The sequence below is a fragment of the Haliotis asinina genome, chromosome 13 (assembly GCF_037392515.1).
Source record: "Haliotis asinina isolate JCU_RB_2024 chromosome 13, JCU_Hal_asi_v2, whole genome shotgun sequence".
NCBI classification, from domain to species: Eukaryota; Metazoa; Mollusca; class Gastropoda; order Lepetellida; family Haliotidae; genus Haliotis; species Haliotis asinina.
In genome coordinates this window covers 33,016,644-33,041,806 of record NC_090292.1, presented here as the reverse complement: position 1 = coordinate 33,041,806, position 25,163 = coordinate 33,016,644, and the positions used below count along the sequence as shown (strand labels likewise).

General features: G+C 38.0%; 2 protein-coding genes across 2 annotated transcripts in view; both read left to right on the top strand.

Moving 5' to 3' along the window:
- The window catches only part of LOC137259760 (phosphatidylinositol 4-phosphate 5-kinase type-1 alpha-like), a 367,781-nt gene that overhangs the window by 11,361 nt on the left and 331,257 nt on the right, over positions 1-25,163 (top strand). The window lies entirely within an intron of this gene.
- The window catches only part of LOC137259756 (putative leucine-rich repeat-containing protein DDB_G0290503), a 143,151-nt gene that overhangs the window by 9,655 nt on the left and 108,333 nt on the right, over positions 1-25,163 (top strand). The window contains exons 2-11 of the mRNA XM_067797360.1: positions 4,838-5,017; positions 5,986-6,054; positions 6,477-6,521; positions 7,597-7,680; positions 8,299-8,495; positions 12,691-12,720; positions 17,062-17,147; positions 17,598-17,698; positions 19,187-19,354; positions 24,768-24,834. Coding sequence (XP_067653461.1) covers positions 4,865-5,017; positions 5,986-6,054; positions 6,477-6,521; positions 7,597-7,680; positions 8,299-8,495; positions 12,691-12,720; positions 17,062-17,147; positions 17,598-17,698; positions 19,187-19,354; positions 24,768-24,834 — 1,000 coding nt within the window. The 5' untranslated portion in view covers positions 4,838-4,864. The remainder of the gene's footprint in view (positions 1-4,837; positions 5,018-5,985; positions 6,055-6,476; positions 6,522-7,596; positions 7,681-8,298; positions 8,496-12,690; positions 12,721-17,061; positions 17,148-17,597; positions 17,699-19,186; positions 19,355-24,767; positions 24,835-25,163) is intronic.

The following is a 25,163-nucleotide window of genomic DNA, read 5'->3' as shown; positions in this document are numbered from 1 at the left end:
CTGAATATACTAAGCGTATTGAGCCATTGTAAGCAATGATTAGAGGGCTGGATGTTGGGAAATTTCCGAAAATGCTAGGCAGTGTAAAATTGGAATTTTTCTTTGTTTACATTCCAGTCAAGCGCTGTCTTTCGAGCACAGCGTTCGTTTTCGTACAAAATATATTTCGTTTCGTTTTGTCTAGACAGTTGGTATTGGTGACAAAGACCATTTGTAATTTGATTCTAAGATATATGGGGAATTCAATGATGCATTTGTCGCAGCTAACTATGAAGTATACATGATGTAATGGGCTTCTCAATACCGGCCTTCTCGAAACGTGATTTTGTAAACACTATCCAATATGGCGGAAAGCGCGCTTCGGCGTTCGTGTATGTGTATTTTCGAAAACATCCCAACCGATTCTGGGTACATCGGTGACGTTACAGAATTATCATTCCTGGTTACATGAAAACTTGATATCAGTGATCATTAATATGCTAATTTTGAAATTCATTACTCCCAGTAATTATCCGATTTTCACATTTCAAAACATACTGCAAATAACGCTGTGAATCTCGATTTTGTACAGTTTGAAAAATGGCGACATTTACGAAGAAGCCTATTTTGAAAGGCAATTTTCAACAGTTTAGCTTGGTCTGAGATGATAGTGGATGGTATGGAGAAACTGGGAATTTTCCGCAGAATTCAAAACTGTGAAGTATTTATATATGCGTGGTATATTTAGAATTTTATTGGACTTCCAAGTGAGGTATGTAGAGGAAGGACATATATGTCCCTGTGGCATCCAGGGGGTTAAAAAGGAATCTTACATTGATTGGTGATTTCTTCTTTCTTGTTTTGCCTCCTGCGGAGAAAAATTTGTGTAACAAAAAAATATAACTGGTCTAGCCTTATAAAAAAATAACTTATATTGTGATACTTATTAATCAAATCTTTAACCGCTGACAATATGATCATCAGTTAATATAAGGTTGTCCTTGCTGAACACTTTACATTAACCTACAGTACTGCTTGGTAGTGGCACATGTCATTGTATCCCAGCTGGGTAGTGTTACGAGAGTGTATTTTCTGTAAATTGTATTATTAATTAAGTAATAATTATTACTAGGTCACAACGTTTATTGTTTTGATTAATTATTATGGGTCACATTTCGTATCATAAATGTTCAGCACTTTTAGGATTTTGGCATCAGGCTCTGCGGAAGTGCTTTAGAGTTACCTCCTCTAGAGTTTATGGTTTGATTGTTTTGCGTACTTCTGAAAGATTCCACATTGATGGCGATGGTCATAAGTGCTTGAACGTTCAGGAATTATTGACTATATATAAAGGCTAGTTGCCATGTTGTTGACATGGAAATACACACAGATTACTGGAGTATATATATCTTCCTGCATCCATCAACGCTTGATCTACATAACTACTGCCTGACTGCTCACTGTTGTTCATTCTGCATAACTGTTTCTCACTCTAACATCATGACTTCAGTGAGTTGACATTATATTTGGGACCCATTAGGCATTATTTTAGAACTGACATGTTTGTATCATACATGAAACCTCTCTTGTGAATCTGTATATTTTTGCCTTTGTTTTGCTGAATACAATATTATTGAAAAATCTTAGACTTGTCAGTGTTGTGTTTTGCTGGTTCTGAGGGGACTTCTTACACCTTTTGTCACGGCAAATTTGTAACCGCAACAGTAGATTGATGTTCATACTGTCGATCACTGGATTGTCTGATTCAGACTGGATTATTTACCACCACATAGCTTGAATATTGCTGAGACTGGCTTTAAACTAAAAACAAACAATACCTACAGAACTATATGGTAGCCACTGGGGTGGTCTAGTGGTTACTAGTTACACTGAAGGCCTGAATACCCACTTGGATACTGAGTGTGAAGCAAATTTCTGCTGCCCCCTACCGTGACATTGCTGGAATATAATGCTAAAAGTGCCATGAAACTGGACTCACTCACTACAGAACTCCTCAGCATGACTTACTGACTAGTGTCAAAGGTCTTTACTCTAAATCATGGTCATCTGAATTGATGGTAGGAGTGGGTTTTAAAGATAATTTTCATACTGCGATATATTGTGATGCGAGAGCACATATTTCTTGAAATTTGATCATTTTTATCACAAACTAAGCCATCTCGAGTTATCTCCCTTCAAGAAATATAATGGTGAAACGTGTAGTGTCTCATCCTACCAAAGGTTGAATATTGTTAAACTGAATATAAAGATCTTAAGGGTAATAAATTTGTCACATAGTGTTTTGAAAGAGTGTACGGGACTTTATTACCCTTAAGATAAATTTGTCAAATTCTGATTGGTTAGAAGCCAAAGCATATGAAACCATGTAGGTGGATTTGCCAGGGTGTCAGAACCGTACACCCTGTCAAATCTGTCACATGACACGCTATGCTGGTTGTACAAATGACCTTGACCCTAGATGGAAAATGGCTGCCCAATGGCTGATCGCTTCATAATTTTAGAGTTTGCATATACAGTTATGAGCCTTAACAGAGCAATAAAATTTTTGCCATAATTTGTTATTTGTTTGTGTAAATAAATATGTCAAAAATCTATGTTCTGTATTTCATTTGTCGTTTATGAATAACCTCAAATTTGATCATTTTTATCATAAACTAAGCCATCCTGAGTCGTCTCCTTTTATAACAGTTCAGGAAAATATGACGAAACATTTTCTCTCAAGTATGAATGTTTTTTGTTTAATGATGACCCAAGTAAAAACATCTTGAGGGTAATAAATTCGTCACATGGTGTTTTGAAAGGATGTATGTGACTGTAAGACCCTTGTAAATTCTATTTCCTGAGTCGCAAAAATTACCCTTTCTAAACACTGTGTAACTAATATTTTATGCCTGAGGAACTGTTCTCAGTGGCTTGCTGAGGTTGAAGGTTTCACAGCTGTGAGATTTGACACTGCTTATGAGATTGACACTGCTTATGTTAATCAGCTTTGTATGAGATTAGGAACTGTTGACAAGGCATAGAGGAACAGTGTGAACAGTTGACAGAAAATCATGGACAGTATTGCTCTGGTTGAACTCATTTCCTGACGAGATTTGTTTTTCCAAGTTGTGTTTTCTGTGGTTACTGTGATGAGGAAACCCAGTACATTCTCAGTCTGTGATTTTCAGGGATATCGAAATATCAGATAATAGGAAATATCACTTGGAATCAATTATTAGTAATGATTATTGATTTGAAAATTGTTTATCATCTAAAACTGTGTTCCACAGGAGATATCACTGTGAGATCAAACAATATTTGATATCCTGCATGTTTCCTAGAAGATATTGTTTTGACACTAGATTTTGTACAATACCTTGACAATGCTATGATGATGTTGCAATATCATGACAAATTTGCTGCACTGCAAGTCTTAATGTTCAGGGATGTTCAGAGATGTACCTTTTTCATTGAAAATTATTGAAGAGTGATTTTTTATCCTAAACAGAGTCTCACCCTTGTGTCTACTGATACCAGATATACCGATCACTCATTGATAAGAGTCAGAATATCCATGGCAAACCTCAGATATTTGTAACTTTATCTGCTTGTGGTGATATATTTAATATTGAAAGACACTTTGGTGAGATTCTGTGTGTGATCGAAAATATGTCAATTGGACAAGTTGAGAAGGAAAGTTTATGCACTGATGGGATTGAAAACACAGCTAACACTTATAGACAACAGACTAGGTTGATGTCTCTTCATCTACATTTGTTAGTTCCAAAGAAATCTCCAAAGATGGCCGAGTGTGTTTCAAGTATTACCAACACTGCTTCCAACAAGGCTGATGTGTTTATGTTATTAGCGCTAAACTACCGATATCGCTGCAATTGTTTCACCAGTGGGCTGTGTTTGTTTACATTTGAGATGCAATTCCTTCAAATTTACTGTATTTCCTTCAGTTACTTAGTGGGGCCTGAAAATGGTTGTGGTGGGGTAGCCCTGTAGTTAAGGTGTTTGTTTGTCAGAGTGAAGGCCTGTGTTTGATCCTCCATTTGGGTATAGTATGTGAATCCATGTGCAGTATCAACTAAAAGTTGGGTAGAACACAGATCACTCACTTACCCCAAAGCAAAGCAACTGGATGAAGAACATAGATAATTGAGTTAATGGGTGGTTGAGTGAGTTAACAGTGGTTGAGTAAGTTAACAGTGGTTGAGTGAGTTAATTAATGGTTAGTTGATGGGTAGTTGAGTGAGTTGACAGTGGTTGAGTGAGTTAATGGATGGTTGAGTGAGTTAACAATGGTTGAGTGAGTTAACAGTGGTTGAGTGAGTTAATGAATGGTTGAGTAAGTTAACAGTGGTCAAGTGAGTTAATGGGTGGTTGGGTGAGTTATACCCATTTTAACAGATAAACTGGCATGGGTACCCAGATACCCCACCCCCGATTACCCTACACTACCCAAAAAAAAGCACAATTGCAACACAATTATCATTTATTCAAGACATATATTATACGCTGCTGATAATGAAGAAACAAATATATGAAGTTATAAGCATACAATCACAAGTCTAAAGTGCAATATTTTGTACTTGGGTTTACTACGCTCAAAGCATCCAAGCACTGGGGGAGGGGAGGGGGTTCATCACTTTATTTTTCAGCTTTTCAAGCTGAATGTGCATTTTTCATACCTTTTTACTTTTAAAGGTATCACAATCTCCAAAATTGTTTTTTATGTTGCGTGTAAGCTTTAATATAAATAAATAACTAAAACCCAATTTTGCTCACCTCCCCTGTCTTCCTAGTTACACTTGTAGTCAAATATCATCTAAACATGCTTCTGATTCAGGCGTGACGGTAAGGACCAGACGTCACCATGACGATGAACTACGTGGGCAGCATCTCCATCATTGACCGCGGCGATGCCCCTGCGCAGGCCGTAATGGACCGGAATGCCAGATCCCTTGCACAACGGGTGGCGGACGAGACCAGGGATGAACTGGAGAAAGTTTTGTCAAGGGTGGAGAATGTGAGGATGGGAAATAGGAGGGCATGATTTGTTTTTTTTTTATTTTACCGGTGTTATTGAAAATTATATTTCTGCAAATTTCATTTGAAACTGACAGTATTATACAGAGGTTTCAATTTTAAGTTACTGTAGACCAAATGATCAGTGACACCTTCAAATCACAAAAATGATTTTTTTGTCCCAAACTGTGCATTCAGAACATTTCTTTGTCAGTAATCTTGTCGGTCCTCAGGTGGCTGGAATATTGCTGAGTGCAGTAACAAACAAACAAACAAACAGTAATCCAGCTCAGAGTAAATAGCTGCAAAGTTTACAAAATCACAGACAGAATCATCTGACTTGTCAGCTCCAACATCCAAACAAAATACTTAACTTGACAAGAAGATGATCCCTTGCTTGATATAGGTTAGGCTTGGAGTAGCCCAGTATTTAAGGTGTGTCCTCCTTACAATGAAAACATGGGTTCAATTCTCCATATAGGGGCAATGTGTGAAGTCCATTTTTAGTGTCATGTGATGGTGCTGGAATGATGGTGAAAGTGGCATAAAACCATACTCACTCATTCAATCACATGCTTCATACACCCGTGAAGGTCCCGGGGTAGAATAGGCCTTCAGCAACCCATGCTTGCCATAAAAGGTGACTATGCTTGTCGTAAGAGGCGACTAACGGGATCGGGTGGTCAGACTAGCTGACTTGGTTGACACATGTCATCGGTTCCCCATTGCGCAGATCGATGCTCATGTTGTTGATCACTGGATTGTCTGGTCCAGACTCTATTATTTACAGACCGTCGCCATATAGCTGGAATATTGCTAAGTGCGACGTAAAACTAAACTCACTCACTCACTCATGCTTCATACCAATAGAGAATTAACTCCCTTGCTTCTCAAACCAATTTCTTAATGCCATTTAAAATAGGAAGCAATATGTTGAGGCTTGACTCTTCAAAAATTCCTTTTTTTCAGATCTATGGCTCATTTGAGATGAGTGACGAGTATGGCCATGATGCCAACATGGAATATGTCAATGATATTGTAAGTATACTCAACACCTGTGAAGCACCACTTTAGAATCGGTCTTCAGCAACCCATACATTTTTAAAGGTGGCTAATGGTATCGGATGGTCAGGCTCACTGAATTAGCTGACATGTCATCATATTCCAGTTATGTAGATTGATGCTTGTGCTGTTGATCACTGGATTGTCTGGTCCATGATATTCTGTTTGCTGGAGCACAACATTCCATGTTATTGTGCTTGTGTCAGGGCTTTGTTCCATGTTATTCTGTGTGTTTCAAGGTCATATTCCATGTTATTCTTCTAGTGTCAGGGCAACATTCCATGTTATTCTGCATATGTCAGGGCAGCATTCCATGTTATTCTGCTTATCTCAAGGCAATATTCCTTGTTATTCTGCTTGTATCAGGACAATATTACATGTTATTTTGATTGTTTCAGGGTGAGCTGGAAGAGCTCATTCGGGACCAGGTCAAGAAGAGAAAGGTAATGACACCACATTTCTCACTTTTAATTACTATGTATTCTGTTTGTAAACTTGATGACACCTAACTTTACTCATAGACTGTTTAGGATTACACTTTTTCAGTAAATACTAATTCTAGTTCTTGTGTTGACTTGATTCCCATCCTGAATTTGAAGCCATACTCTCAGAGTCAGGCACCTAATCAGCAGCACACAAAATCAGCCATCTAACTAACTCAGCCCCATTTGTGTAGATCAATGCAAAGACTTTATCTCCCTTGTTGTGTCAGTTCTGGCAACATGAAGTTAGAAATGGATTCAGGATTTGAGAAGGGAATGCTGAATCTAGAAAAGAAAAATATGGAATGTGAACAGTAATTCAAATTCAGGATTTGAGTCCAGAATGTGAAGAAAAAATTCAGATTCGGGATTCGAATCTGAAAAAAATATTCAGATTTGGGATTCGAATCCCGAATCCTGAATCCCGAATCCTGAATCCCGAATCCGTTTCTAACTTCATGTTGCAGTCAGTTCTAGGTATATCCTAACATAAAACTTGTGTATGTCTATATTATGATTGATCGGTGATTATCGATCACTGCAATGTCACACTGGTTGTAATCATATACATGTATAACATCAAGTCAAAAATTCTTGTGAACTCTAACAAGATACATTGCGGATCTTTTTGCGCTTTTGAGCAGACCATGATTGGGTCCAGCCTTGTAGTAAGGGTCATTAAAGAATAAACATTGTGTTGAGTAATGAAGCCTGAGTAGGGAGGGTTTCCATCAATGGAATAAAATAAGGTGATCAGGCTCACTGACTTGGTTGATGTCATTGTATCCAGTTGTATAGATTGATGTTCATGATGTTGATCACTAGATATTCTTGTGCAGACTTGATTATTTACAGACTGCCTCCATATAGCTGGAATATTGTTGAGTGCAGCATTAAACAACAAACACACAAACAAACATCTTAAAAATTCCTGGCATCTTCTTTCACATCAACAGGTGTCAGGTGTTTGAAGAATGGTCTGTATGTGTCAATGACTGAATCTACCTTGTCCAACACTTCCATCTTCTAATTTCAGTATCAGCAGCAAGTGACCATCTTTATCGTAGGTTTCCAGGATGTCAGTGGTCAGAAGCTCCGCCTACTTCAACAGGTCAATGAAGTGAGTAACCTCTGTGATCCTTTCCAGAAACTCAGCCAACGAAATCAACTTTCACATCAGAATCCTGTGTATAGAGTTATGTCTTTCAAACAGATTGCCTCCTTGCACAGTCATCTCTGTAATCTTTACCTCTTTCTAGCCCATCAGACCTGTGAAGATCAGTGTAAGAATAGATCTTCAATAACCCATGCGTAAAGTTCCTATGCTAAGGCTTGCTGACTTGGTTGACACGTCATTGTATCCCAGTTGCACAGAATGATGCTCATGCTGTTGATCACCAGATTGTCCGGTCCAGGCTTGATTATTTACAGACTCCCACCATATAGCTGGAATATTGCTGAAAATGAGGTTAAACTACAAACCAACCAGCCAATCAACTGCAATAATGTAAACCTCAAAGACATTTTCAGAGAGAGATGTGACATGGTTATCACAGCACTATTGAAACTCTTGAAAACTGTCAAAAAACTTTTGAAATTCTTGAAAACTGTCACAGAACTATTGAAATTCTTGAAAACTGTCACAGAACTATTGTAATACTCAACAACTATCACAGAACTATTACAGTAGCCCCAGAAGCAACCCCTTGTACACTGACATCCCTGCACATTGTTCCAGTTCTTTATGGAGAACAGTAAATCTTATGAGGAGGAGGATTGGTTTCCGGGGACCCCTGACATAGACTTGGAGGATGTTGCAGACAAGATTGATGGGTCGCTGAAGACAGCCAATGATCTCACCAAGAGACTGGGAGAGCTGAACAAGGAGATAGTAGACTGTCTGGCTGCCTATGCTGAGAAGAAAGCCACCAATAAGTGAGTCCAAACATCACGGCTGGATGGTTTCAGTAGCATTTGTTGGGTACAGTACCATTAGTGGGCCATAATATGGTTGGCTGCTTACAGTATTTGTTGGGTGCAGTACCATTAGTGGGTTATGTTATGGTTGGTGGGATACAGTAGCACTTGTTGGGTACAGTACCATTAGTGGGTTATATTATGGTTGGTGAGATACAGTAGCACTTGTTGGGTACAGTACCATTAGTGGGTTATATTATGGTAGGTTGGTTACAATATTTGTTGGGTACAGTACCTGTAGTGGGTTATATTATGCACAGTTGCTTACAGTAATGTCGGTACAGTACAGTTAGTAGGGTAGATTATGGCTGGTTGGTTACAGTAGTCTTTGCTGGGTACAGTAGCATTAGTGGGTTACATTATGGCTGGTTGGTTACAGTAGCACTTGTTGGGTACAGTACAGTTAGTGGGTTGCTTTAGGTGTAGTTGGTTACAGTAGTGTTGGCTGGGTACAGTACAGTTAGTGGGTTACTTTATGTGTAGTTGGTTACAGTAGTGTTGGCTGGGTACAGTACAGTTAGTGGGTTAGAGTGTGGTTGGTTGGTTAGATTAGTGCTTATTGGGTGCAGTACCATTAGTGAGTGAGATTATGACCAGTTGGTTACAGTAGCACTTGTTGGGTACAGTACAGTTAGTGGGTTGCTTTAGGTGTAGTTGGTTACAGTAGTGTTGGCTGGGTACAGTACAGTTAGTGGGTTAGAGTGTGGTTGGTTGGTTAGATTAGTGCTTATTGGGTGCAGTACCATTAGTGAGTGAGATTATGACCAGTTGGTTACAGTAGCACTTGTTGGGTACAGTACAGTTAGTGGGTTGCTTTAGGTGTAGTTGGTTACAGTAGTGTTGGCTGGGTACAGTACAGTTAGTGGGTTAGAGTGTGGTTGGTTGGTTAGATTAGTGCTTATTGGGTGCAGTACCATTAGTGAGTGAGATTATGACCAGTTGGTTACAGTAGCACTTGTTGGGTACAGTACCATTAGTGGGTAGCTTTAGGTGTAGTTGGTTACAGTAGTGTTGGTTGGGTACAGTACAGTTAGTGGGTTAGAGTGTGGTTGGTTGGTTAGATTAGTGCTTATTGGGTGCAGTACCATTAGTGAGTGAGATTATGACCAGTTGGTTACAGTAGCACTTGTTGGGTACAGTACAGTTAGTGGGTTGCTTTAGGTGTAGTTGGTTACAGTAGTGTTGGCTGGGTACAGTACAGTTAGTGGGTTAGAGTGTGGTTGGTTGGTTAGATTAGTGCTTATTGGGTGCAGTACCATTAGTGAGTGAGATTATGACCAGTTGGTTACAGTAGCACTTGTTGGGTACAGTACCATTAGTGGGTTGCTTTAGGTGTAGTTGGTTACAGTAGTGTTGGCTGGGTACAGTACAGTTAGTGGGTTAGAGTGTGGTTGGTTGGTTAGATTAGTGCTTATTGGGTGCAGTACCATTAGTGAGTGAGATTATGACCAGTTGGTTACAGTAGCACTTGTTGGGTACAGTACAGTTAGTGGGTTGCTTTAGGTGTAGTTGGTTACAGTAGTGTTGGCTGGGTACAGTACAGTTAGTGGGTTAGAGTGTGGTTGGTTGGTTAGATTAGTGCTTATTGGGTGCAGTACCATTAGTGAGTGAGATTATGACCAGTTGGTTACAGTAGCACTTGTTGGGTACAGTACAGTTAGTGGGTTGCTTTAGGTGTAGTTGGTTACAGTAGTGTTGGCTGGGTACAGTACAGTTAGTGGGTTAGAGTGTGGTTGGTTGGTTAGATTAGTGCTTATTGGGTGCAGTACCATTAGTGAGTGAGATTATGACCAGTTGGTTACAGTAGCACTTGTTGGGTACAGTACCATTAGTGGGTAGCTGTAGGTGTAGTTGGTTACAGTAGTGTTGGCTGGGTACAGTACAGTTAGTGGGTTAGAGTGTGGTTGGTTGGTTAGATTAGTGCTTATTGGGTGCAGTACCATTAGTGAGTGAGATTATGACCAGTTGGTTACAGTAGCACTTGTTGGGTACAGTACCATTAGTGGGTAGCTGTAGGTGTAGTTGGTTACAGTAGTGTTGGCTGGGTACAGTACAGTTAGTGGGTTAGAGTGTGGTTGGTTGGTTAGATTAGTGCTTATTGGGTGCAGTACCATTAGTGAGTGAGATTATGACCAGTTGGTTACAGTAGCACTTGTTGGGTACAGTACCATTAGTGGGTTGCTTTAGGTGTAGTTGGTTACAGTAGTGTTGGCTGGGTACAGTACAGTTAGTGGGTTACTTTATGTGTAGTTGGTTACAGTAGTGTTGGCTGGGTACAGTACAGTTAGTGGGTTAGAGTGTGGTTGGTTGGTTAGATTAGTGCTTATTGGGTGCAGTACCATTAGTGAGTGAGATTATGACCAGTTGGTTACAGTAGCACTTGTTGGGTACAGTACAGTTAGTGGGTTGCTTTAGGTGTAGTTGGTTACAGTAGTGTTGGCTGGGTACAGTACAGTTAGTGGGTTAGAGTGTGGTTGGTTGGTTAGATTAGTGCTTATTGGGTGCAGTACCATTAGTGAGTGAGATTATGACCAGTTGGTTACAGTAGCACTTGTTGGGTACAGTACAGTTAGTGGGTTGCTTTAGGTGTAGTTGGTTACAGTAGTGTTGGCTGGGTACAGTACAGTTAGTGGGTTAGAGTGTGGTTGGTTGGTTAGATTAGTGCTTATTGGGTGCAGTACCATTAGTGAGTGAGATTATGACCAGTTGGTTACAGTAGCACTTGTTGGGTACAGTACCATTAGTGGGTAGCTTTAGGTGTAGTTGGTTACAGTAGTGTTGGCTGGGTACAGTACAGTTAGTTTGTTAGAGTGTGGTTGGTTGGTTAGATTAGTGCTTATTGGGTGCAGTACCATTAGTGAGTGAGATTATGACCAGTTGGTTACAGTAGCACTTGTTGGGTACAGTACAGTTAGTGGGTTGCTTTAGGTGTAGTTGGTTACAGTAGTGTTGGCTGGGTACAGTACAGTTAGTGGGTTAGAGTGTGGTTGGTTGGTTAGATTAGTGCTTATTGGGTGCAGTACCATTAGTGAGTGAGATTATGACCAGTTGGTTACAGTAGCACTTGTTGGGTACAGTACCATTAGTGGGTAGCTTTAGGTGTAGTTGGTTACAGTAGTGTTGGCTGGGTACAGTACAGTTAGTGGGTTAGAGTGTGGTTGGTTGGTTAGATTAGTGCTTATTGGGTGCAGTACCATTAGTGAGTGAGATTATGACCAGTTGGTTACAGTAGCACTTGTTGGGTACAGTACAGTTAGTGGGTTGCTTTAGGTGTAGTTGGTTACAGTAGTGTTGGCTGGGTACAGTACAGTTAGTGGGTTAGAGTGTGGTTGGTTGGTTAGATTAGTGCTTATTGGGTGCAGTACCATTAGTGAGTGAGATTATGACCAGTTGGTTACAGTAGCACTTGTTGGGTACAGTACCATTAGTGGGTAGCTGTAGGTGTAGTTGGTTACAGTAGTGTTGGCTGGGTACAGTACAGTTAGTGGGTTAGAGTGTGGTTGGTTGGTTAGATTAGTGCTTATTGGGTGCAGTACCATTAGTGAGTGAGATTATGACCAGTTGGTTACAGTAGCACTTGTTGGGTACAGTACCATTAGTGGGTAGCTGTAGGTGTAGTTGGTTACAGTAGTGTTGGCTGGGTACAGTACAGTTAGTGGGTTAGAGTGTGGTTGGTTGGTTAGATTAGTGCTTATTGGGTGCAGTACCATTAGTGAGTGAGATTATGACCAGTTGGTTACAGTAGCACTTGTTGGGTACAGTACCATTAGTGGGTAGCTGTAGGTGTAGTTGGTTACAGTAGTGTTGGCTGGGTACAGTACAGTTAGTGGGTTAGAGTGTGGTTGGTTGGTTAGATTAGTGCTTATTGGGTGCAGTACCATTAGTGAGTGAGATTATGACCAGTTGGTTACAGTAGCACTTGTTGGGTACAGTACCATTAGTGGGTAGCTGTAGTATTGCTTAGTGGAGTGTCAAACAAAAAGCCAATCAACCAGTTAGCTGCGACAGCATAAAACTCAAACACAATTTCAGGGAAGATTCCGTTGTGTTGCCACAAACTTGAAGTGGATGGTGGCACACATATTCCAGAGCATATATTGAGTTACAATGACATGGATTGTTGTATGTAATAATGTTTTCTTCTCTCCTGAAGACAAGTAAACACACAAGGTGGGGAAGTGAAGTAAGTGATCAGTCATGATTAAATGTGTGTATTTGCCTTGAGTTCACTGACACTGTTTGAACAATCTAACCCTTGTCACATACTTGGTTATTTTAGTTTTGTATGTTGCTCTCACTAACTATGATTTTACAAAAATGCTTTTGAATGGATTTGTTTTGAAAAGACACTGTTAGTGCCATACAGTGGGGTATCAGAACTTCTGATGGTGTTATTAATATTGATAAATTGGTGATATAATTAATATTGCCCACAAGAGTAGCAAAGCAAGTAGAACTTTCTGGTGTTTCTGAATATCCTCAGTGCTGATTGGTTGTCTGAAGCAATGACATTGATGAGAGGATACTGTTGTTTTATTAGTAGTATTATATAAATCATATGCTAATATTTGTACAGCACCAATATCCACCTCACCTGCTGAAAGGCACTTTGTTTTTCCCTCGATCACTGGATGTCCACCACAACATCATATCATATTTTTAATCTCAACTCCCTGGGGACCATACAACTCTTGCTGTCTTCTAGGCATCCATAAAAGGTACCCATTCACAGCTGGGTGAGGTGGGGAGACTATGCCTTTTCATCATGTTTCCCTCAGATAATATCACATTGTATGTGTTCTGGTAAAATGACAAATAGGAATAATGTAAAAATTTTGTTTCAAGTTTACATATTATTTGTCAAAGACTCCATTCATCCCTTTCTGACAATGTGTGAAGTCTTGTAACATTTTGGGTATTCTCTGATTTATTTTGGGGGGGTATTCTCTGATTCATTCTTGTGAAAATTAGGAACCAATATTGCTTGACATGGCCTTTGGACTGAATTACTGGCAATACGAACTGAGCTAAGTTTAGCCCCACACCATTTTCTATTACTGATCATTTGATGATGTTACAAAGCAAGTAAGTTAAGTTGTTTACAAAAAATGCAGAATCTTGTTTCCATATAGCCAAGAATCAAATGAAAATAGCCCAGGTTGTACACACCTTGATGAGCATGTGAACCCCCCCACCCCACCCTTACCCCACCATCTACTCTGTCTTGACACACCCCTACCAGCCTCACACGCTTTTCGGTTGGACTGAATGAGATTTTCATTATTACGAACCTGAACACATTTTTCAGATTTGAAAGATGCAGCCGTTTATTTTTTGTTTTTCAATTGTCATCTGAATTGCACATTGAAGCAATGTGTTAAAACAGACTTGCATGTTTCTTATATCTGCACCAAGCACACCATTAACATTTTTAAAAAAATACTCAGCACCTTATCGAGGTTGCAAGCATACAGAATGGATGCTTTTTTCTGGTGTGATAACTTGGTTGATTGTTGGCATTTTTAGGGCTGGCTAGAGAGATGAATAAGTGTGATCAAGATATTGATCTACTATTGATAACCATCAGAGGAGTAACTTTGAGCATCATTGCTAAAACACCTGAAAGAAATCAACATATTACACCTCAGAGGTGAATGGTAAGGACTGCAAACAAAACAGTTCTCTGAATGAACCTGAGAAAAGTGCCATAAGTAAATATGTTTGTGTATGGTATGTGTGAGATATGAAAGACAATTTCTGTTCCGTAACACACATGTCCATGCGCCATAAGTAAATATGTTTGTGTATGGTATGTGTGAGATAAGAAAGACAATTTCTGTTCCGTAACACACATGTCCATGCGCCATAAGTAAATATGTTTGTGTATGGTATGTGTGAGATAAGAAAGACAATTTCTGTTCCGTAACACACATGTCTATGCGCCATAAGTAAATATGTTTGTGTATGGTATGTGTGAGATAAGAAAGACAATTTCTGTTCCGTAACACACATGTCTATGTGCCATAAGTAAATATGTTTGTGTATAGTATGTGTGAGATATGAAAGACAATTTCTGTTCCGTAACACACATATCTATGATTGTTTACAACTCTTCCAGGCAGTGGGGTAGCCAAATGGATAGAGCATTCATTCATAACGCTGAAAACCCAGGTTCGATTCCCCACATGGGTGCAATGTGTAAAGCTGATTTCTTGTGTCTTCTGCCGCAAAATTGCTGGAATATTGCTAAAATTGACAATGTTTCTGATGATCAATCCTTTTAGCCAGCCCTCTATCTTCGCTCACAACATCGACCTCAAGATTGTCCAGACTCAATATCTACTGGCTGTGCCACACAGCAGGAATATTGTCAAATGTGGCTTTAAATATGAAGAAATGAAAAGCTGTATCTGAAATGTTTAGTTATGGATGCAAGAGTACTTAAGGTTTGCTGTTGACGTGAGTGAATGAGTGAGTATGGTTTTATGCCTCTTGTAGCAATATTCCTGCAATATCATGACAGGGGACATGAGGAAATGGCTTCACACATTGTATTCATGTGAGAAATTGTACCTGGGTCTTTGGCATGATGAGCCAAGGCTACTTGGCTACTCTACTGCCCCTAAAGTATTCAAGTATAGGGACCCTTATTGTTTGTTGTACAAGAAAACCATATTAATTTCATTGTTGTAAATTCTTAAGATTGAAAATTATATAAGATTTCATACTAGCGTAGTAATTAAAGCTCGCTCATCACACCAGGTTCGATTATCCACCTTGATGCAATATGTGAAGATGCTAGAATATTGCTTAAAGTGGTGTAAAATTAAATTCACAAAGTCACTTAAAGAGCAGAAAGTGGAGCCATGGACTAGTAAAATATGGTGGGCTACTGGTTGCCACCCTCATGGCTCACTGTGGAGCCATGATATAGTGCTTCGTATCTGTTCTCCAGGACTGTCTTGCTATATCATGGTAATTGCTTCGTCTCCCTTCACTGCCAGTCTACAATCCATAGGGTAAGGGTTTAAGGTTACCTACCCTCTCCAGTCCCTAGGAAGCTGATGCGTCTTTGGAATCAAACAACCCTGTATGATCCTTAGGTTAGGGTGAAGGATAGTCATGAAAAAGAACAAAGTTTTTGAGGCATTGTTAGTACAAATATATGAAAAGTTGTAATTGTGAAAAACATTCACCCAATGTTGTTGGAAACCCTTTTTTCCCATTGGACTGCCCATTAAAATCCAGGTCAAAACTGGTCTTCAGCGACTGACTGTTCAACCTCGCAGACCAAGTTAATATATTTCAGTGTATCTGAGTTACACAGATTGATGCTGGTGATGTCATTCACTGTATTATCTGCTCCAGACGTAATTATTTACAGACTGTCTACACATAACTGGACTAATGGAAGAGTGCAACATTAAACAAATTTTAATCAAGATACAAACAAACATGAAGTTATCTCCCTTTGATTTATAATTATTGAAAAAAGTCTTATCCAAGCTTTTGTGAATTTTTGCTGAAAAAAAAATTGCTTTTGCATGGTGATTCCCTGCTTTGTAAGTGTAAATGTTGTGTATGCTTGAAAATAAATTTATTAAAAAAATGGTATTTGTAAAGTCAAATGTAACAGTCTTAAGTGAAGTTCTTTTAATGTTTTATAATTTAAAATTGATTATATTTATGATATTTATGTGGCTGTCTTTACAGGCTCCATACTGTGATATCATTGTTACAATCTGCATACAGTTTGTCAGGATGACAAATTAAAACATATTGATTATTGAGAAATCTGGGATTTCTGAACTTAAACAAGAATTTGCTCAGTTATTCAACAATTTACGATAGAACCTGTTTAAAGATATGTGTGTCTTTGGGGTTTTTTTTAAGTTAAAAGCAGCAATTTCATCAACATTTTAGTTTTTGAATCTGAATAAAAAATAATTTGGCAGGGCTTTTTAAGTCATGTACCGTATCTTATGACACCAACACTGCAATTAATAATAATATATTATGCATACAATTGAAATTCTCTTGATTTCCAGGAAATGTTGAAAGTGTCTAACTGCTTGTAAGTGTTGGCATACAGTTAAGGCCATGGAACTGGCACATGTTTAGCCTTTGCATGTGACGATAGTCACTTGTCACTTGGCGTCTCCTATCATCACCTGGCATCATCTGGCTTGTGATGTTGGACATACCTTGTGTTTTTATTCAGATAACTTTCAAAGACAACTTTCAAAATCAACTCAAAACTTTTTTTCAATTCTGGTGAGGCCAGGGCCTAGATTTTCAAAGCTCTCTTAGCGCTAAGATAGTTGTATTTCTATGTTAATGTATTGCACTTATGACTATCTTAGCACTAAGAGTTCTTCGGAAATCTAGGCCCCGATAAAGAATCATATTGCCATTTGACATCAGTATCGTAGTCAGATGGTAATCTGTCTTTTTAATAATTTTAGCTGTATATATTCGGAGCTGGGTGCTTGATCAGTGCTGACTTTAAATGTTGCATGTGTAGAGGCAAGAAGAAACTGGAGAAAGCCTTACAGTCAGCCAAGGATGAACTGGCCAGTCTTAGCGAGAAGCTGCTCTCTATCCAGACAGGTAGGTCTGAGTGAACAGTCTTAGTGAAATATTTCAAATGCTCCACTTGATTTTAAAGTCATGACAATTGCGTTAACAGTTTCATGACAGTTGGAACTACTTTGTCATACCTCTGTGTGTCATCCATCATTAGTTTCTCCTCAAGTTGCTTTGTTAACGATGATGTAAGAAACATATTGCATACATTATAGTTTTGATGTCTTATTGACCTTGGTCTTGGTCTTATTGACCTTGTTTGTATTTTGCTGACCTTGTTTGTGTTTTGCTGACCTTGTTTGTGGCATTGCTAAATGTTTCTAAAATCCCTTTCAAGCCTGTTTTCTATCTTTCTTTTACAGATTATGTGATGACAGACATATCCTATAAATGATCAGATGATCCAGTGATTGATATTATGACCTTATTCCTTTCAATCTTTAAATAATGTTCTTTTTTGTTATTCTTTTTCAGAAATTGAGGAAAAAGATGAAAAGACACAAGTATTATTTAAACAGCTGGAGGTGAAGAATCTGGAACTCCAGAGGTACAAGACAGCTGCTGAAGTTGCAAAGGTAAAACCTTCAGACAGCATCCTCGTCAGTGGCTGTAGTAGATCACTGAGTACTGAGGTGGAGGTGGGGCTCACAGGTTGTAAAGGTTGAACCTTCAGACAGCATCCTCATCATCAGTGGCTGTAGTAGATCACTGAGTACTGAGGTGGAGGTGGGGCTCACAGGTTGTAAAGGTAAAACCTTCAGACAGCATCCTCGTCAGTGGCTGTAGTAGATCACAGAGTACTGAGGGGAAGGTGGGGCTCACAGGTTGTAAAGGTTGAACCTTCAGACAGCATCCTCATCATCAGTGGCTGTAGTAGATCACAGAGTACTGAGGGGGAGGTGGGACTCACAGGTTGTAAAGGTTGAACCTTCAGACAGCATCCTCATCATCAGTGGCTGTAGTAGATCACAGAGTACTGAGGGGGAGGTGGGCCTCACAGGTTACCACCAAATACATGTCTGAGAGGGGCATAACTTTGGGATGTCCTGACACATTGTTCTGTGATACAACTGTTTCAAACGCCATTAAACCAAAAACACTCACTCACTGTTTAAGTCAGCTTTATCTATGGTTGTTGGTTGTGATTTGGGTTGTATGCAAGTCTTCTTGCTGGCTGTGGGTTTCTGTCAAGGGTCTGAGGGTACCTCTGCCTTTTGCTATTATCTCCTGAAATATACCTTGTCCCATAAACCCAATGCTGATACTTGTTTTCGAACTGAACTTATTGCAGCAAAAGCAAAGATATTCCATTATTATATTGATTAAGTCTCAATACGTCTTTTATTTCTGTGTACAAATGTATCCATTATATGAATATATTTTTTGGGTCTTTATGATTCTGTAAAAAAACAAAAAAAAAGAATGCAATTTAGATTTTATTTTTTTCAATGCTCCAAAATGGATGTTAATTTTGGGATGCAACCAAATTAATCCTATGAAATTAACCTGCAAGCTTTATCAAGATTAGTTACAGGGTCATGAAGATCAGTAACAATGTATATATTTTGATGTGACAATGCTGTTTTGGTCTTATGTAAGTGATTCTAGAATGTGGGTACATTTTGATCTTATCTAGTTGCACGTTCACTTCAAATCTTACAAGATTGATCATCAGTATATCTGTTCAGACGTTTGAACCAAGTCACTGTTTGCAATATCACACCAATATTAGGGTTTTTTTCACCTGCCTGTTCTGTGTGCTGAAAATATAGATGGAAAAATGGAATTGTATATGCAAGGAAAAATACTCTTCCTTTAAAATCCAGACAAGCTTTTTCAAAGTTCAGGAATATTTTACCAAGCAAAACTGAAAAAACAAATTCTGAAAATCTTTCATAATATCATACATGTTGACAGATAATATTTCTAAAATGGTAACACTTTTTGAATTATTTTAATATACCTGGTTCAAATGTCTTAAAATCATGATCTTTGCACCCAATCTGCATCGTCCTTATTCCCAACGTGTATCTCTTCCTGCTAACCATTTCGCATACTAACAGAAAAACGTGCAGGAATCGGAGCGTCTCCAAGCTGAAATAGCCACTCGTGATGAGGCCATTAAGGAACTTCGTCAAAAGGTCAATCACTTAGAAATTGAGTTGACCTCGTCTAACCACACACAGGAAGTCAGTCAGTCCAAACTGGCATCAGTAGCAGAGGAGAATCAGGTTTGTGAAGTTGGAGTGAAATCACTTGCAGTGGATCCATGTGTTTTTGTGATTCAATACCTGCTTTACAGAGATGCCAACTCGTATGATTTTATCATATCTGTTAAGAAAAAAAATTACAAAATACACATCTATGATAGCAATGAAAATATACTAACTTTTCCAAAATTCCATTAAATTTAATTATCATACTCCGTATGCAATATATTTCATCGCGTTATATTCAGTATCAAGCTATGTTGATACTTACTACTTATTTGGGTGAGGACAGTGTTAGTAATGAGTTCTAAAAATGTCTGTAAATTTTTTATTAAATATAAAAATTCTTTGGAAAAGTTAACACTAATTTTGGCTCAAAAATGTTAATTTTTGCATCAGTTTTTGGCCAAACTACTAACTGGGCTATACTGGGGTTGGCATCTCTGGCTTTTGTTATTTTATTAATTATATTTTTCTTGTTTTGTGGATTTCCTGATTATTTTGTTGAGGTAAAAAAACAGAAACGCATTAAAGTTAATAAAAATTCAACATGTAAGTTAAGTGAATTTCAACTTGAAATGTCAATAGTGAAATAAAAATCCAAACCTGGAATAACAAAACACTTACATATATTCATTAAAAAATATATTTTTGCAATTTTCAATTTTGGAAAGAAATGTGTTTCTTCAGAACATGTATTTTTTAAAGAATCTCTGTATTTTGTATTTATCTTTTGGATAAAAAATTGATTTCTTCCAAAAACAAGAAAAATAATTATTTAGCATGGTCAACAGAGTTTTGAAAACAACTTTTTGTAATCATTAATGTACATTTGTTGGAGAATCTTAAATGTAACTTTATAGCTGCTTATTGTATTTATTGTAATAAGAGTATTTTATCTGTATTAAGTTTGACTTTTGCTTCATTTAACATTTCTCTGTTGGAAATATTATAAATATTTATTGCAGAAAGATTGGAATCGTGATGAGTAAGAAATTCATCTGTTGAAATTTTATGTAAAAAATCCTGCTTCTGCCCTCTCTGGTTTCATGTTACGTTTTGACATTAAAAATGATACAGGCATTAATATATTTGAATGTCATAAAATGAACCCAGGTTTAGGGTTGTGTATCATACTGAAAAAACATTGACTGATAGAAGGTAACTAGTTATATTTTGCACCTTAGAGGTGACTTCTTTGCTATGGTTCTTTGACTGTGACAAATTTGAAATTCAGTAAAAGTAATACAGTCTGAGACTTTCTATCACTGGAGTCACAATGATTTGAACAGAGTTCTCTTCCTTGAATTTGCTGGATTTGTATGTTATGTGGATGTTTTGTTTGCAAACTAGGGACCTCATGATTCATAATTAACGGCTGAGAGGAGAGGAGTTAGGGGTGCAGGAGTTAGGGGTGATGATGATTTTAAGGGGTGTTCACCCATTCTGGGGATGTAGTGATGTCAGTAAGTTTCTACATGTGCACTAAAGGTGGGGATGGGGGATAGTTTTTGAGGGTCAGTATTTTCTGCAGAATATGTTGTAGGATATTATTGCTATGTGCTTTAACTAGCTGACTGATAAAAAAATTGACCCAATTAATGATTATCATACCTTTGCTATTTTTATCACAGAATTAGTTCACAAAAAACACTGATGCTTCAAATATGTACTTGAAGTACCCCAGTATTTACCTCACATGATTCCAATGTTTCAGTTATATATATTATTCTTCAATATATAGTTTGCATGTACATGTACGTTGAGTCTTGTTTCTTGTATGTATTTATTAATTTAGGGTAAACAGTTTTAGATTTTAAAAAATGGAAACAAATTAGAATAGATATAGATTATATAGAATGGCAATGTGCTAACGGTTTAAATTAGCTCTACATTGGCTAGTGTTCATAGATTGAGTTCAAAATGGTTGCAAGCATTGAAAAATTGTTTTAGAACTCCCCAAAGGGAGTAGGAAACAAGAGGATGGATCAATAACCCAGAACTGTGTACCTTGACTGTTGAGTATAACTGCCCAGTCACTTATCAATGAAATATGATCGTGTTGGTGCTAAGATGCTGTTTAATGTTGTACAATGCAATCTTAGTGCTATGGTGGTCGTCCCTCCCATGCCTTGACATATCCATACAAGTCATAGCACTATATACAGCAACACCCAGGCACTATAATGTACAGTTTTGAATATGTTTATACCAGCAGCTGGACAAGAAACAAGCTAAAATATTTTTGGAAGGAACATAGTGTTGTTATGGCAGCATTTGCATTGATGTTATCAATATTTTATTACCATGGTTACTTCAGGTTTGACAAGAAGGGCAATGGGGTAGCCTTGTGGTCAATGTGTTCACTCGTCACTCTGATGACCTGGGTTCAATTCCCAACTTGGGTACATTGTGTGAAGCCCATTTTTCATTTTCCCCTAGTAGTATTGCTCACACTCACAGTTTGAAAAAAAGTGATAATCATATTTTCCGTATTACGTTTCACCTGACTGATTGATTGCTGCCTTTGTAAGCACTGGCCTGGTACTACACATTAGAATGTGTGAATGTTATTGCCTGGTATCTATCATCTAAATTGGTTTGGTGTTTCAATTAACATTTGAACTTGATATCTGATAAATTTGTTAAATTTATTTTTGCAAATGTTCTGTTTAAGTGGGGCACATATTGCAGAGAATATGGTATAACAAATATATATCCATGAAATTTGATGTCTCTGTTGTTCAGACTGAGAAAGAAGTTGTGAGTTGCCTCCCTTTGAGCACAGTGTTGGAGTGTTGAATCACCAGTAGATGTCTGTAGATGACACTATAGACAGGGTAGTTAGGGAAGTAGTATATCTCACATATCACAGACAGTTGTTAGGAAACATGTATGCCATCACTCCATGGTATTGTGAATGCAGGAAATTCCTGTGTTTTTGTAGTTAAGGCCAAATCAGTCTACAGCATTGAACCTCTGCAATATTACTTTGACCTACAATGAATAGAATTCTTGGCACAGGTTAAAGACAACGGATATTTTTGGTGTCCGTTGGGGTCATATGCAGATATCGACACAAATCAGAGAGATCATACGCAAATTTTAGAGACTACTTTCACAGTGTAAACAAACATGGCGTCACGGGTCAACAATGTCATGTCTGGAGTGACAGTGATGGTTACAGTCCTGTCACTGTCAGTTTCGCTTAATGATTTTTGGCATTTGAAAAATCACATTGTTTTCAATTTAGGAGGCAAAAGTGAAATTGTATGATAAATAGGTTATCACACTCATGTATTTGAAGTTGGTTAATATCCTTAATTAGGAATAAACACTGTGTATGTAGTTCGCCAAGGCTGGCGAAATACAATGATTACTCCTAATGCAGGATATTAACCATCCTAAAACAGACTGGCATGATAACCTGTTCCAGGTGGTGTTATTATCAACTCACTCACTCTTGATATCACTAAAAGACCATCAAAGGTGGTTTTGAACCCAAATTATGCACTCATTACACAGGATGTAGCTTAGCGGTTAAAGCATTCACTCGTCACACTGCAGACCCAGTTTCAGTCCACCACATTGGTAGAATATGTGAAACCCATTTCTGGTGTTCCCCAGCTGTGATATTGGTCAAATATTGGTAAAAACTGTGACAAACGTGATCACTCATTCCAGCAACCAGCAATAGAAATGTATCATGTAGTGAAGGATCTGTACAATACTGATGAAGCACATAGTCATCTCTAGTCATATGTTGAGAAGTGGAGTAAAGATTCCCTTACTAGGAATGTTTTTCACAGAAGATAAATTAACTTTAGATATAGACAGTTAGATGAAGTTTAGTTAGCCTTGTGTTCTCAGAATCTAAATTAGCTTTAGACACATTCAGTTAGAATGAGATTAGTTTGTCTTATGTTAACAACATACCATCTAGAGTTGAAATTTAGCATCTTCAAGACCTTGCACAAGAGAGTATGGACAGGAACAAAAAATACAAGTACAGGTTGTTAAGAATGACTTTTGATTCGTACTTCTTATATTATGAAATGTATGTAAAAAGCATTCTCAGCACCAGAAAAATATTTTTTGTGTTTTCTGAGAGCCATTTCAAAATTTCATTTTTGTTACCATTTTACCATGTGCAAATTGTCTTCATTTCAGAGAAAATGTGAACCAATATCAGTGCACTGTTGTGAGACTCTAACACTGCAAAATGCTTCTTGCTTCTCTGTTTTTTTTCAGGATGTGTCTGTAGACTCTATAGCTAAAATTAGGCCTCTCTAAAACATTAATAATTGACTCATTATTAATAAAACCTGTGTCATTAATAATTCAATATTAATATGTACTCTTCAAAAGAAGCAGGGGAACCTGAACTTTGAATTTGGATCGGAAATGTAGGTGGTAACAAACTTTCAAAGAGAAACATTTTATGACCGCAGAACCGTTTCTGTTTATCCACACTCCTAAACACAATGCATGGGATGCACATGCACAATGCAACAGACCCATACACGGGCATGGGCCATCATGTTGCATCACTCAGTTGTTAGTGTATTTTCCGAGATGGTTTTTTTTGTGTATTTGAAAATGAAAATCGTACACATGTGGATTTCATGTCATACGTAAGTGATCTTTCAAGAGCGATTGTTGTACAAACAACTGCTGTCAGAATGACATGCTCTCTCAAAACATTCATTATTATCATATCAACGTTGATTGACTGTGATATATCTCCCAATTTTTTCAGTTCTAAAGTGAAAATGGAGACCCCTACTATTTTAGAAGAGTATATATTGATAGCCAACACTAGCTAACATCACATGTTTGATTATACATGCTTCTTCCTTCTGTAAAACAGCAGAATAAGTCCCTAGAATGTGAGGAACTGGGTGTAGATGCTGTAAAGTAAGATGTCTGCTTATGGATGAACTGTGTGTACTGGATTCTTTCAAACTGTTGTGATATGTCTTGAAAATGTGCTGACTGGCACAAAATAATTTTCATTCATAACTGTTTGAATGGATGGTATGAATTGATCAGTTATTTACAATGGTGATTTAAAACAATATGTAATGATGGTGTAGTCCAGGTTCAGAGGTACGGGGTTGAGTTGAAAAAATACAGGTATTTTTGTGGATATCATCAGATTGTTAGAGATTTTCTATGACTTTAGCTTCCATGAAATTGTTTTTGAGTAGGATTGTTATGTGCGATTATTAGAGTTTCCAATGTGTAAGATGTACGCTGAATGTATTGGTGACTGGATTATGGTGTTGAGTGACTTGATGTGGTCGTAAATGGTGTTATCTGAATCCGTTTTGGTAGTGTATGGTGTTGAGTGACTGTACACTTGGTTGTACACATTGTTGATGAAGTCAACGTGGCTGGTATTTGTTGATGTTCTATGTTCTTCGTGTTATAGCACAGGATCACCCAGCTGACCCAGGAGGTTGAACACAAGAAGATGGCAATCGATGAAGCAAAGAGAGGTAGGTTCCTATAAGATAACCGCCTTGTACATGCTGATAGTTTATAGAGGATCGATGAAGCAAAGAGAGGTAGGTTCCTATAAGATAACCGCCTTGTACATGCTGATAGTTTATAGAGGATCGATGAAGCAAAGAGAGGTAAGTTCCTATAAGATAACCGCCTTGTACATGCTGATAGTTTATAGAGGATCGATGAAGCAAAGAGAGGTAAGTTCCTATAAGATAACCGCCTTGTACATGCTGATAGTTTATAGAGGATCGATGAAGCAAAGAGAGGTAGGTTCCTATAAGATAACCGCCTTGTACATGCTGATAGTTTATAGAGGATC